Consider the following 16393-nt stretch of genomic DNA (forward strand, 5'->3'; position numbering starts at 1 on the left):
TCAAGAATTGAGGTGCCTGTCCGTGGGAACCCCATCAGTTGTAAAGGAGAATGATTGCAAAAAACCTCTGCCAGCAACACAAATATATTATCTGGAAATGTGACTTTATGTCTAGTTTGACATAGTAGCATTGAGGTGATGTGTAATGTGTGTCCTCCCCAGTACCCATCAGGTCAGCAAATTCATTAAAAAAAGTTGCATTCAGCAACTTCGGAGCATAACCATTCCAGTGCGACGAGGAACGGTCCCCAATCACTTCAGTGGGTCAGCACGTAACGATTTAAGCACTATGAAGACTGATGCAGGACACATGCCCACAATGCACTATGTACCTGTGCAGGAGACCCCCCCCCCAATGCATTATGTACCTGTGCAGAAGACCCCCCCCCCCAATGCATTATGTACTTGTGCAGGAGACCCCCCCCCCCCACAGTGCACTATGTACTTGTGCAGGAGACCCCCCCACAGTGCACTATGTACTTGTGCAGGAGACCCGCCCACAATGCATTATGTACTTGTGCAGGAGACCCCCCCCCCCCCCATAATGCATTATGTACCTGTGCAGGAGACCCCCCCACAGTGCACTATGTACTTGTGCAGGGGACCCCCCCCCCCAATGCATTATGTACTTGTGCAGGAGACCCCCCCCCCATAATGCATTATGTACCTGTGCAGGAGACCCCCCCACAGTGCACTATGTACTTGTGCAGGAGACCCCCCCCCCCCCAATGCATTATGTACTTGTGCAGGAGACCCCCCCCCCACAGTGCACTATGTACCTGTGCAGGAGACCCGCCATGTTACGCTCCTGCTCTAATATAGCGATACAGTTCCATTATCACTCACAGAATCTGTTATTAGTCTCCGCTGTCACTTGGATCAGACATCAGAAGTTACTGGGATCAGGGTACAGCTGCCACATATCACCTAATGGAACCCAAGAGGCTGATACACTTAGGGGTACAGGTCTATTTCACTTGGTCAGACCAAAAACATGTGATTGTCCAGAGTTGATCACATTAAAGTTACAAGTCCCCTTTCTCTATTAAGACCCCTAAACATAGTAAAATCGGGGTACAGTTCTCTAGTATGACCCCAGAAGATGATAAAATCGGGGTACAGTTCTCTAGTATGACCCCAGAAGATGATAAAATCGGGGTACAGTTCTCTAGTATGACCCCAGAAGATGATAAAATCGGGGTACAGTTCTCTAGTATGACCCCAGAAGATGATAAAATCGGGGTACAGTTCCTCTTTCTCTGTATGACCCCAGAGGGTACAATTTGAGGTACAGTTGTCCTGTAATATGTGACAGAGGCTCCTCAGCACAGAACAAGCATAGATTGCAAGCTCTTCGGACACATTACTGATGTATACACACATCCAGGGCATCTCTGTGACTCTGGAGCCTGTTCCTCAATCTCCCGCCTTTCTTACATCACCTCAGGACTCTCTTTCAAAATGGCTGCCGCAACTCTATTCCTATTGGTCTACAGAGATCACATGGTAAAGGGCGTCATCATACTGTGTCCGCCATTGTATCTAATGGCAAATCCCCCACTTCCAGGTACTGTATACCCTTTGCTGTGCCCCCCTACACTGTAACCCCCCCCCGAAGTATTTCTTATCAGAGAGATTATTGTGGTAGGATGAGGTGGGGACATAATAAAGTCTGAGGTAAAGATTTGGACAGGAAGTAATGTAATGTCCTGGAAAAAAATTCAGCACTGTTTATGAAATGATGCTTATACATTTACATAGGAAACCATCATTTTTAAAAAAAAAAAAAAATAGCTTACATTGTTCTACAAACCTCCCCTTCACTGGATTTGTTTGTCTGAATCTCTTAGTATATGTGTAAGCAAAATCTGTCCCTGTTCTATAATTAATATATATATATATATACATATATACACATACATACATAAATATATATCATGCATCCTCCCAGAATGTCAGGGAGACTCCCGAATTCTGGGTAGGTCTCCCGGACTCCCGGGAGAGCAGGCCATTCTCCCGCTTCCTGACCACAGGATGGAAGCCTCGTATGCGGTGAAACAAGTAATTGTAGCCAGTAAAACCAAAACTACAAAGTTGGTATCTAAATAGTCCAATATGTGAGAACCGTGCACATTTATTTACTCATATTATGGTAAATGTACATAATGTAAAATGCGGGTTATTGAACATGTAAAAGGAGCGTATAGCTTAAATATGCACGTTAACCCGTTCTCATGGGTATCACATGTATTTATAATACTGGAAATTAGGTTAAATATGTGTTTTTGATACACTTCTGACAGACAGGCCACTCATGCAGTTTGCCCAATATTACACCATGTGCGGCTCCAAAACAACCATGAATAATAATACTACAATCATTTGATAGCAATGCTACTAATAGGTGTCAGCCTTGGTAGTGACGGAGCTGTTCGGTCAGTTAACGTGGCCATTACTATGTATGGTAAATAGAAAACAATATTACCTGGATGTCAGAACCTCTTGTCCAATCAGATAAGTCTAATTCCTACTTGCCATTATAATGCCACAAAACATATCTTTGCGCAGTGGGCGGCGGGACTATGATGACACAATCATACCCTGCCCAATTTACTAGGGAAGTGAGAGGGGTGTGAAATTTTGGTGTCTCCTGGGTATTGCAGGAGAGTAGGGTCTAATGTCAGTATTTTCATACAAGAAAATAGAGTGTAATATAATTGTATTTTGATCATGTCCAGTGATCAGGTCATGTTAGGGGTGTAGTCTCCTATGTCTGTATACAGCATACTTGCCAACTCTCCCAGAATGTCCGGGAGACTCCCGTATTTTACCAGAGTCTCACGGACTCCCGGGAGAGTGTGGCAATCTCCCTGATCTGCCCACTTCCTAGTGAAGTGGGCAGAATTAGGTCCCAAAAGCCGCGATTCCCGGTGAATCGCGGCTGTTGGCCCCACCCCCCGCTGTCAAATGACGCGTTTGTGTCATGACGTCATGGGGGCGGGTCCAAAATTACGCACATTTTTGGAGCCCCGCCCCCATCACACCCACCTCCCATGGCAGGCTCCCGGAAACCAACTATTCAAAGTTGGTAAGTATAGTATACAGTGTAATAGAATTGTATTATGATCATGTCCAGTGGTCAGGTCATGTTGGAGGTGTAGTGTCCTATGTCTGTATACAGTGTAATAGAATTGTATTATGATCATGTCCAGTGGTCAGGTCATGTTGGAGGTGTAGTGTCCTATGTCTGTATATAGTGTAATAGAATTGTATTATGATCATGTCCAGTGGTCAGGTCATGTTGGGGGTGTAGTGCCCTATGTCTGTATACAGTGTAATAGAATTGTATTATGATCATGTCCAGTGGTCAGGTCATGTTGGGGGTGTAGTGTCCTATGTCTGTATACAGTGTAATAGAATTGTATTATGATCATGTCCAGTGGTCAGGTCATGTTGGGGGTGTAGTGTCCTATGTCTGTATATAGTGTAATAGAATTGTAGTATGATCATGTCCAGTGGTCAGGTCATGTTGGGGGTGTAGTGTCCTATGTCTGTATATAGTGTAATATAATTGTAGTATGATCATGCCCAGTGGTCAGGTCATGTTGGGGGTGTAGTGTCCTATGTCTGTATACAGTGTAATAGAATTGTATTATGATCATGTCCAGTGGTCAGGTCATGTTGGAGGTGTAGTGTCCTATGTCTGTATAGAGTATAATAGAATTGTATTATGATCATGCCCAGGGGTCAGGTCATGTTGGAGGTGTTGGGGTATCGGGGTTCACCGATACTTCTATCAAGCACCTTCAATGTCAGTCAGATCTTTCTTTGTTTTCAGTTGACTGGTGAACAGAAAATACTCAACACCTGTATGATATAATGCTGAGCAGCTTTTATTCTGTTCCAATTTGAGACCACTTCAGCGCTTATTTTTATACATGTAAGTCTAGGGGTATAGATTCTGAACAACCAATTATAAGACAGTAAAATAATGAGAGAAAATCAATTAACAATATATATATTTTAATTTTACATCAAAGATCAAACAACTCTTTCTTCTTTGTGTGTTATCTCTTTCCAGGCTTTTTGCCAATATCCTTGTGCTGCCCCCATCTTTGAGTCCTTGGGTTTTATCTTATCAAGAACGTTGCTACATGTTCTTGGAATGTTTTCGTTGATGGGAACATGGCGCTGCGTGGCCAACCTTGAATAATTTGTCTTTTTAAACTGAAAATAATATCTGCTTAATTTCTCTTAAAGTCATAGCATAACATATTAGCTTCTAAAGCTTAGCACATGATAGATATTAAATCAATAATCATACAATTCCACTCTAACAGAGGTGTAGTGTCCTATGTCTGTATAGAGTGTAATAGAATTGTATTATGATCATGTCCAGGGGTCAGATCATGTTGGAGGTGTAGTGTCCTATGTCTGTATAGAGTGTAATAGAATTGTATTATGATCATGTCCAGGGGTCAGATCATGTTGGAGGTAAGACGAAGTTTTACACTTGTGTAATTCTTATTTTGGGATGTGATATTTCTATGTATTCCTGTTTTGAGCAGCGATCTGTGACCAAAGTGTTCTGGCCGCCATAACTGTCCTCCGTAGGAACAAAGGGCTTTATGCCAGGTGTTGAATTTGATCCATTCTTCCTAACAGCGTGTTAGCTCATTTTACCGTGGGACAATTCTCCTTTATTCTGGGATTACAACAGGATAAATGCTCAGCACTGATTATAATAACTGTCCTTCCCTTTCAGCAGTAAAATAACTTCCCAGGCGTGCTTGCCCGAGCAATGCGTCTCTATCATGCCAGGAATACCCAAATTATGCCCACTGTTGTTCCTGCGTGCCGACAGATGGCTTGTCTGCTCTACCTCCTCTGCGTTACTGGAAGTTAACACTCAGCAACAAAGAGAACAGCTGCCGCTCTGGGGAGGTCCATCTTTCTCATTCACATTCAGTCTGAGGTTAATGAATTGGTTGCAGATTGCCTTGATGCTTATCAAAATGTGGCACCTACATGATCTGCATTACACAGCCACAACTTTCCACTCATTGTGAAATTCATATGGCAGCATCACCTGACCAGATCTAGGGATCCTGCCTATCCGCCGGCCCTGTGTGTGTGCAGTCATGGGCATCTGTAGGGGAGGGCACCTGTCTACTGACCCTCGCTGCACCCACATGTCAGCATATTGTTACCAACAGCTTTATAAATATTTACTGACAGTGCCGATTGCAGTAATAAGACTGCGTATTGCAGTGATAACAAAAAATCAGTTATCGCCGCATGTTAACAAAAATCTATTGTCAGAGGCAACTGAGCACTAAAACATAAGTTTAAAAACAGTTTATTCAAAACAATTCAAAATATATAATTATAAACCTATATTCATGAAAAAAAATGCTGTATTAAAAAATAAAGCATTTTCAAAATTCTTTTAATCTTTTATCGCCATTGTGAGATTGGATTATCTCCCAACTCTCCCCATTCAAAGGCCGTAAAAGGAAACGGGCTTCCATAGCCGGTTGGAGTTTTGCTCCAAAGTGGAACTTTCTCGGAGGAAAGTGGGTGTTTCTCAGCGGGGGTCGGGTATTCCTGGGCGGGGTCTGTGCTGCAAGGAAGTATGGAACAGGTATTACTGAGATAAAAGCCTTATCACCTGCACCGTTGCTTTTCACCCATAGATAACTCAGCTTCAATGATTTGAGGGACTGTCCCACCAGCCCTCAGTTGGCAGCTTGTCCCCATTCACACTGGTGGTAATTCAAGGGTGTTTTGCCAGGGGTTGGGCAATCCCTTCAGAAGTGCTAGACGTGGCCCTGTGGGCATTGTCACACACATTATAACGTGGCCCTTAGCTTGATGTCGTCAGCACCCTGTTCAGAGTGGGTGTGACCATGTCTTGATATAGGATACTTAATTGTTGTGAGTTGTGTAATAGCAACAAGTACAACAATAACGGACAGTTTCTTGCACCATATAAGCACAATTTATACAACAAAGCATTAATATAAGTGCAACAACCTTAAATAAAAATACAAAACATAAATTTGTGACACTTGAGATAAAGCAGCTGCACTGTACCTTACTGTAATTCAATATTAAAAATTCTTGAATAGTTTATTTCAGTTTATTTCAGTTATTTATATATCAGTCTATTTCTGTTTAAGACAAACTATTTGAGGTACTTGTGTACAACCGGCTGTATTACTGCCCCTTCTCGTCTTACAGCGACTCTCAGGCTTCTGTCTCTAACAAACCTCTGGGACTGCTTACAACAAGTCTAGGGGTCATACTCATCCCCCCTGAACCTCTACACACTATTTATCACCCTCTTGACCTGCACACCCTTCACACCATTGATGTTTGTAACATAGGGCCTGATTCATTAAGGATCTTAAATGAAGAGGATTCTTATTTCAGTCTCCTGGACAAAACCATGTTACAATGCAAGGGGTGCAAACTAGTTTTCTGTTTTGCACATAAGTTAAATACTGACTGTTTTTTCATGTAGCACACAAATACTTGATATCTTATTTGTACACGGAAATTTAAAGTTGATATTTGTGTGCTACATGAAAAAACAATCAGTATTTAACTTATGTGCAAAACAGAACACTAATTTGCACCCCTTGCATTGTAACATGGTTTTGTCCAGGAGACTGAAATAAGAATCCTCTTCATTTAAGATCCTTAATGAATCAGGCCCATAGTTTTTCCTGGTTCACTTCCGACCTCTCCAATTGCTACTGTAGTGTCTCTACCTCTGGCACATTCTCCCCTCTACTCACATTGTCTGTTGGGGTCCCACAATGCTCTGCTTTAAGGACCTCTGCTTTTCTCATTGTACTTCTCTTGGGGAAAGTATACGCACACGCGGCCTCCAGTACCACCTCTAGACACCCGAACTCTACCTCTGCTCCCCTGACATCTCATTTTCACTACTGTCTCATGTGACCAACTGTGTCTCTGCTGATCCCACATGGATGTACATAACGCTCTACACATCTATCACAGACATTATGATCTTCCTTCTTTTCTCCTCAAATCACTGTAAATCTCCCTTATTGTCCACAACACTGATTTCTTCAAGTACCCAATGCTGATAACTTCATGTCACCTATACTACTCACACTGATACACCCTCACACCTACCCTACTACCACCTATACTACTAACACTAGTACACCCTCACACCTACCCTACTCCCACCTATACTACTCACACTAGTACACCCTCACACCTACCCTACTCCCACCTATACTACTCACACTGGTACACCCTCACACCTACCCTACTCCCACCTATACTACTCACACTGGTATACCCTCACACCTACCCTACTCCCACCTATACTACTCACACTAGTACACCCTCACACCTACCCTACTCCCACCTATACTACTCACACTGATACACCCTCACACCTACCCTACTCCCACCTATACTACTCACACAGGTATACCCTCACACCTACCCTACTCCCACCTATACTACTCACACTGGTACACCCTCACACCTACCCTACTCCCACCTATACTACTCACACTGATACACCCTCACACCTACCCTACTCCCACCTATACTACTCACACTAGTACACCCTCACACCTACCCTACTCCCACCTATACTACTCACACTGGTACACCCTCACACCTACCCTACTCCCACCTATATCACTCACTCTGGTACATCCTCACACCTACCCTACCCCCACCTATACTACTCACACTGGTATACCTCACACCTACCCTACTCCCACCTATACTACTCACACTGGTACACCCTCACACCTACCCTACTCCCACCTATACTACTCACACTGGTACACCCTCACACCTACCCTACTCCCACCTATACTACTCACACTGGTACATCCTCACACCTACCCTACTCCTATCTATACTACTCACACTGGTATACCCTCACACCTACCCTACTCCCACCTATACTACTCACACTGGTACATCCTCACACCTACCCTACTCCCACCTATACTACTCACACTGGTACACCTTCACACCTACCCTACTCCCACCTATACTACTCACACTGGTACACCCTCACACCTACCCTACTCCCACCTATACTACTCACACTAGTAGACCCTCACACCTACCCTACTCCCACCTATACTACTCACACTACTACACCCTCACACCTACCCTACTCCAACCTATACTACTCACACTGGTACACCCTCACACCTACCCTACTCCTACCTATACTACTCACACTGATACACCCTCACACCTACCCTACTCCCACCTATACTACTCACACTAGTAGACCCTCACACCTACCCTACTCCCACCTATACTACTCACACTACTACACCCTCACACCTACCCTACTCCAACCTATACTACTCACACTGGTACACCCTCACACCTACCCTACTCCCACCTATACTACTCACACTGATACACCCTCACACCTACCCTACTCCCACCTATACTACTCAAACTGGTACACCCTCACACCTACCCTACTCCCACCTATACTACTCACACTGGTACACCCTCACACCTACCCTACTCCCACCTATACTACTCACACTGGTACACCCTCACACCTACCCTACTCCCACCTATACTACTCACACTGGTACACCCTCACACCTACCCTACTCCCACCTATACTACTCACGCTGGTACATCCTCACACCTACCCTACTCCTACCTATACTACTCATACTGGTATACCCTCACACCTACCCTACTCCCACCTATACTACTCACACTGGTACATCCTCACACCTACTCTACTCCTATCTATACTATTCACACTGGTATACCCTCACACCTACCCTACTCCCACCTATACTACTCACACTGGTACATCCTCACACCTACCCTACTCCCACCTATGCTACTCACACTGGTACACCCTCACACCTACCCTACTCCCACCTATACTACTCACGCTGGTACATCCTCACACCTACCCTACTCCTACCTATACTACTCATACTGGTATACCCTCACACCTACCCTACTCCCACCTATACTACTCACACTGGTACATCCTCACACCTACCCTACTCCTATCTATACTATTCACACTGGTATACCCTCACACCTACCCTACTCCCACCTATACTACTCACACTGGTACATCCTCACACCTACCCTACTCCCACCTATGCTACTCACACTAGTAGACCCTCACACCTACCCTACTCCCACCTATACTACTCACACTGGTACACCCTCACACCTACCCTACTCCCACCTATACTACTCACACTAGTAGACCCTCACACCTACCCTACTCCCACCTATACTACTCACACTACTACACCCTCACACCTACCCTACTCCAACCTATACTACTCACACTGGTACACCCTCACACCTACCCTACTCCCACCTATACTACTCACACTGGTACACCCTCACACCTACCCTACTCCCACCTATACTACTCACACTGGTACACCCTCACACCTACCCTACTCCCACCTATACTACTCACACTGGTATACCCTCACACCTACCCTACCCCCACCTATACTACTCACACTAGTACACCCTCAAACCTACCCTACTCCCACCTATACTACTCACACTGGTACACCCTCACACCTACCCTACCCCCACCTATACTACTCACACTAGTACACCCTCACACCTACCCTACTCCCACCTATACTACTCACACTGGTACACCCTCACACCTACCCTACTCCCACCTATACTACTCACACTGGTACACCCTCACACCTACCCTACTCCCACCTATACTACTCACACTGGTACACCCGCACACCTACCCTACTCCCACCTATACTACTCACACTGGTACACCCTCACACCTACCCTACTTCCACCTATACTACTCACGCTGGTACATCCTCACACCTACCCTACTCCTACCTATACTACTCATACTGGTATACCCTCACACCTACCCTACTCCAACCTATACTACTCACACTGGTACATCCTCACATCTACCCTACTCCTACCTATACTACTCACACTACTACACCCTCACACCTACCCTACTCCCACCTATACTACTCACACTGGTACATCCTCACACCTACCCTACTCCTACCTATACTACTCACACTGGTACATCCTCACACCTGCCCTACCCCCACCTATACTACTCACACTGGTACACCCTCACACCTACCCTACTCCCACCTATACTACTCACACTAGTAGACCCTCACATCTACCCTACTCCCACCTATACTACTCACACTACTACACCCTCACACCTACCCTACTCCAACCTATACTACTCACACTGGTACACCCTCACACCTACCCTACTCCCACCTATACTACTCACACTAATACACCCTCACACCTACCCTACTCCCACCTATACTACTCACACTGGTACACCCTCACACCTACCCTACTCCCACCTATACTACTCACACTGGTACATCCTCACACCTACCCTACTCCTACCTATACTACTCACACTGGTACACCCTCACACCTACCCTACTCCCACCTATACTGCTCACACTGTTACGTCATTGCAACTGTCCCAATCTCCACCCTGAGTCATATTCCCTCTTCTTGGTCACCAAAGCTGATTTTTTTTTTATCTACTTTGTATGTCCCTTTTTTACTACTGAAAATAATAGTCTGTAAACAAATGAGTATTATGTGTTTGTAACTTTATTATAATTTATATAGCACCATAATATTACACAGTGCTGTATAGAACTTATCATTCATGTAATTCCCTGCTGTAATGGGGCTTATAGTCTAAATTTTCTACCACACAAACAGATAAACAGAACTGGTCAGAATCAAACCCATGGCCCCAGTGCAGTGAGACAGCAATGCTAACCATTGTGCACTTTACCGCCCATAAAAAGTTGCATTCCATTCCTGCAATCAATTTCTTACATGAACTAGTTCCCGGCTTGTTCTCCCTCATTTTGTACCTTCCTGGTGCAATGTCATATAAAGTAATTCCATATTATTTTGTTGCTGGTAGAGTGTTAAAGTAACATTGATGCATTTATGTCTCTGTCTCTCATCCATCCATCTCACTAAGATTTATGTTTCCTTGTTTATATTCCAGGTTGGGACCACATTCCCTGATGTCTGATACTTCCTTGCAGCTCAGGTTCCCCACACCATGGGTAATTCTGTCAGCAGACCCAGCTGCCTGGGTGACAAGAGTAGGAAGTCTGAGCGGTTTCTCAAGGAATGCTGTATGAGAAAGGAATCCTTCATTGACATCCCGAGTGTGAGGAACAATGCCGATCCCAACACTATATCTGTGGAGAAAAAACAAAATGAGCTGGTGTTTGAGAAAGAATTAAATGTGACTCCGACATCCAGCAAAAGTCAAGGAATTGACCCTCTGCCGAAACAGAACAATGCAGACGCCAATGTCCAGAATGCAGCAGTCAAGAGAAGGACACCCAGGTCCACCCCAGACCATATGGAGAATGTATGGACTCCACAGAGAGGAACTCTGGACAGGGCCTCTGGAAGCAGTTGGTCTTGGAAGCCCCTTGCGTCCAGGGAGGTGACGGAAGTCACAGAGGTCACAGAGACCATTGTCACAGAGATAGTGGAAGTGACACAGTATCCATCAGGAGATAAAAGTGGGGAACCCATTGTCACCAGGACGGTGAAAGTGCTGACAGAGTGTGCCGGAGAGCTGGCTGAGGTTAATACCGGTTCTGTTACATTAGTAGGCGCTGGCTGACGTTAATACTGGTTCTGTTACAACATTGAGATTGCGATAATGTCCTCCGGTAGGGGGGCGTTGTGGGAGGGCAGTCGTGCAGGGTGTCTTTTTGGCCCCGCCCCGCGATGATAGTGACATTTTGTTGCAGGTGCGGGGCAAAAATGATGCAATTCACTGCAAATTGTGTCATTGAGGCTCCCATCCTGCCCACTTCACTAAGAAATTGGGCAGGATGTGGGAGAGTTGCCTGCTCTCCTGGGAGTCTCCCAGACATTCCGGGAGAGTGGACAAGTATGTGTTACATTGCCAGGAGGTGGCTGAAGTTAATTTTGGTTATATTACTTGCGCCCATAAATCCTCTCAAAAATAAAATTCACTCTCCTATGTCAGATTACAGATTACTGCCCACTGACAACCAAGCGTTTGGTCTTTGTTAGACTACATTAGGTTATTGACGATATGAAGTAATGTATTCCTCTATTATTCTTATACGAATGCCTCCTGCTTCCTCCGGCAGTACGATAGATCGGCCTCAAAGTCACTTTTGTTTGCTCTCAATGATACATAGCTCATGTGTTTCATATCACAATTAGTCAGTTAGTCGGTTTGTAGTTTCATTTTTATTTTTACAATTTAAGGAATAATGAAACTGAAGCAGGTTTGTTAATATTGATGTTTATCTGGTTTGTGCACGGTTTTATTACATAGAATGTCTGTGAGACACCCGGGAGAGCCGGCAATTCTCCATGAAGTCATTTACCAGCCTGTGTGTCGTAATGAGATAAAACGTATCTCAAGCCTCACCCACCAGGGCACACCGAGGACGCGGGGCGTAAAGATGCAATTTGCAGCATTATACTCCTGGCTCCACTGTAGGTAAATCGTGTAATCATGGAAGGTTTGAAGAATAAGAGGGACCACATCGCTCCCTGTGTTTCAGGACTTTCCAAAAAGGATATTTTTAGTTATTGTTCCATCCGTGCGGTGAGTTATGTAGGTGCACATTGACTGTGGGCTATTACCTGTGTGGACCTTTCAGTGTGTTGAAACAATTCTGTCGCGTATCCCACCTTCTATGGGAAACCGTAGAGAATAAGGAGAGTGTTATTATTTTCATTTATTTATATAGCGCCAGTTATGTTACGCAGCAGTGTAACCATAGATACTGTATCTACTGCCACTCTGAAAGCACAGCAATGTAATCCACGTCTGATATATAATATCCCAGGGATGTGTAGTCTACCAGATATGAAGAGCTCCATCTATGGATGCTAATAACTCTAGTGATGTTAAAGTCCCCGTCTGGTTAGTATGTAGACATGTGTCGTGTGAGTAGGAATTTCTGTCAGTACCGAACTTTGCTTTGTGTAATTTGGTACAAAATACAATATGACACACAGAATAACTGTGGAAGGGGGCGATGTAATCTAATATAGGTTTCCAGGGATTCTGTTGCTCAGTATATGTCACTTCCTCAATATCAATAGAGGTAAATAGAGTTAAAGGACCTGAATAATTAAGGCACATAGATGCCGATACTTGCCGTGTTGTGCATAAAATCGCTCTGCGCGTACCCACAACCGGACGATATGCAAGAAAATGCAGCAGCAATTCATCTTCGAGCACAAAGGACACTTACTGCAGCCCACGATTTCAGGGGTGGAGGGGACTGGGTGTATGCCCGTAGTCAGTGTACAGTAAGTGCGTGCCAAGCTCCAGCACATGCAGCAGCGTCAGATTCAAAACGTACTGAAGTACGTGGTTTTCTACCGTATCACTTGCACCAGCTACAGGTCGGGTGTAAGTGCTGATTACTAGTGATGACGGCTGTGTATGCAGCTAGAACATGTGTCTGTAATCAGGGGCAGCTGTAACAATGTATTTTATGTACAGTAGACATTAAGAACATCCTAATAATTGTATTTTATGGGGAGAATCAAATAAAAAACACTTTTTTTGAAAAGTTTTTGTCATTAATGACTATGGGCCTGATTCATTAAGGATCTTAACTTAAGAAACTTCTTATTTCAGTCTCCTGGACAAAACCATGTTACAATACAAGGGGTGCAAATTAGTTTTCTGTTTTGCACATAAGTTAAATAGTGACTGTTTTTCATGTAGCACACAAATATCAACTTTAAATTTCAGTGTAAAAATAAGCTATCAAGTATTTGTGTGCTACATGAAAAAACAGACAGTATTTAACTTATGTGCAAAACAGAATACTAATTTGCACCCCTTGTATTGTAACATGGTTTTGTCCAGGAGACTGAAATAAGAAGTTTCTTAAGTTAAGATCCTTAATGAATCAGGCCCTAGATTATTAACAGGTGACATTAATTGAATACTCTTTTTTCTGTGCATCCTTTTGAGACTTGATATTCCACATATATATGGAGGTATCCTGCAGTGTATTGTCTGTTAGAGCAGAGCAGACATAGATCCGTATTCACCAACATCTTTACGTCCGCTCCTAGTTGAATACGGACGCACGTATCCCTGATTTACGTCTGTTTCGTGTGCCTCAAAGTATATGGCCCAAAATTACCTGGACACAATCACATCTCAAGAACAAAAAAAAACACAATAAATTACATCTGATCATCAGTTTTCTTAGTTGTACTTTAACTGGTGTTAGTTTGTATACAAAATTCCATCCAGAATATTAAGACACCGTCTACACTTCAGAATGAATTCTCTCTTGGTTAGTACAGAGCACAGAGTGTTCGCTGCGCAGCACAGACCCCGCTTTGGACGCTCTACGTGCCAGGATTTACAAGAGACACGTGTTTGTGGAGCAAGATGGCGGTGTTTGCGGAGAAGCAGAAGCTTGCACCATCTGACGGGTGGAGTGAGGGCGCTCCTAGTGGCGCACAGGGACAGCTAGTTTTACAGTGCGATGCAGAGTACGTGATGTCTGCTGAACTAGATTATGGAAATCAGATAAAGGGACCAAGGGCGCATTTTAGGGGCGATCCCGGCTCAGAGCTGGAGGTCTTCATCTCTCATTCGTATGACGCTGCTTTGTCACATGTCAGCGGAGAGATGCATCTCCAGGCGCACTCTGAGCAATGTGATAATAACTTGAACACAGCACACATGTGAAGCATGTAATAGAGTCTCCTCATGGTTATTATCAGCTGTAAATACCGTGTTCTGTTACAGTGGTTGAGGATAACATGTAAAGATCTGGTTTAATGTATGTGGAATATTATTATCACATATGAGACATATATGTATTTGCACAGGTCCAGACCAGCCGAGAGGCCCAGACAGAGACTCAGTACCGAATGGGACAATGGGACTCCTTCAGCAAGACGGTCAGTGTCCATAGGGTGACCTGTAACATGTATAATACATATCACAGGGAGAGCCAGAGTGTGGGATCGTTAACAACACGCAGTGATAGCACAGAAACAACACGCAGTAATAGCACATGGTAACCACACGCAGTGATAACACACAGTAGTAACACGCAGTGTTAACACACGGTAACAACATGGAGTAATAACACACAGTTACCACACGCAGTGATAACACACGGTAACAACACGCAGTAATAACACACAGTAACCACACAGAGTGATAACACACAGTAACAACACGCATTGATAGCACACAGTAACCACACGCAGTAATAACACACGATAACAACACGTAGTGATAACACAAGGTAAACACACGGTAACAACACAAAGTGATGACACACAGTAACAACGCGCAGTGATTCCACACGGTAACAACATGCAGTGATAACACGCGGTAAACACGCGGTAGCAACACAAAGTGATAACTCCCAGTAACCACACATAGTGATAACACACTGTAACAACACGCAGTGATACCACACGGTAACCACACGCGGTGATAATACAGGGTAACCACACGCAGTGATAGCACACAGTAACAACACGCAGTGATAACACACAGTAACAACACTCAGTGATAACACACGGTGAACACACGGTAACAACACGAAGTGATAACGCACAGTAACAACACACAATAATAACACACATGTCTGTACCTCTCTGATTGCAGGTTTCCCAGCATGCCCTCGCTCTGCCAGAACCTCCAGACAACCTGGACACTGTACTCAGCTGGGTGGCTGAACTGGAGGAGCTGACAGAGGCCCAGAAACCTCCGTCCTCTGAGGCTAAAGTGGTGAAGGCCCAGCTGCAGGAACAGAAGGTGAGATCAGACTGGGGCAGTTCTGAAATCTGATTGGATGCTGTGATTACAGCACCTTTCCCTGGTGCGCCCTTCTTTAGAGTCTGGTCACCTGGGGAGAAATGTCTGTAATGTATTTAGTGTCTAGTATATGTTATGTATGTATGGTATGTAATGAATCTAATGTATGTAATATGAACATAGCAACATGAAGGAGTAACAGAATACATCTGAACGTCACGCGTTTCACAAATAAACTAATGTTCAGCAAGATGCAGCTTCTTCCACCATGTCTGTGTTCTGTGAGATGCCCCTACTGAGTATAACACATACGGTGAGACCCAAATAGGTCCACAAGTGCCCCTGAGGAGCCACAGCACGACGCGTGATGATCTAAGCGAGGATTATAGGGCTTTCCCACCTTCAGACAGCTTTTATTTATATTCTGAACAATGTTGCTACTTTTACTAAGTAAATTGTTTTCTTCTGTTTCTTTTCTGTAATTGTCAGACTAATATTCAAATTATCAGGCAG

General features: G+C 44.2%; 1 protein-coding gene and 1 long non-coding RNA gene across 3 annotated transcripts in view; one reads left to right on the forward strand and one right to left on the reverse strand.

Annotated features, from left to right (window-relative positions):
- Positions 1 to 1437, reverse strand: part of LOC142158001 (uncharacterized) — a 216641-nt gene extending 215204 nt beyond the window's left edge. Inside the window, exon 1 of the long non-coding RNA XR_012692705.1 lies at positions 1382 to 1437. This is a non-coding gene — a long non-coding RNA (uncharacterized LOC142158001). The remainder of the gene's footprint in view (positions 1 to 1381) is intronic.
- The window catches only part of LOC142158000 (microtubule-actin cross-linking factor 1, isoforms 6/7-like), a 104066-nt gene that overhangs the window by 13916 nt on the left and 73757 nt on the right, over positions 1 to 16393 (forward strand). For both annotated transcript variants that reach the window (XM_075211540.1, XM_075211539.1), the window contains exons 2-4: positions 11072 to 11668; positions 14938 to 15009; positions 15731 to 15880. In XM_075211540.1, coding sequence (XP_075067641.1) covers positions 11129 to 11668; positions 14938 to 15009; positions 15731 to 15880 — 762 coding nt within the window. In that variant the 5' untranslated portion in view covers positions 11072 to 11128. The remainder of the gene's footprint in view (positions 1 to 11071; positions 11669 to 14937; positions 15010 to 15730; positions 15881 to 16393) is intronic.

The sequence above is a fragment of the Mixophyes fleayi genome, chromosome 5 (genome assembly GCF_038048845.1).
Source record: "Mixophyes fleayi isolate aMixFle1 chromosome 5, aMixFle1.hap1, whole genome shotgun sequence".
NCBI classification, from domain to species: domain Eukaryota; kingdom Metazoa; phylum Chordata; class Amphibia; order Anura; family Limnodynastidae; genus Mixophyes; species Mixophyes fleayi.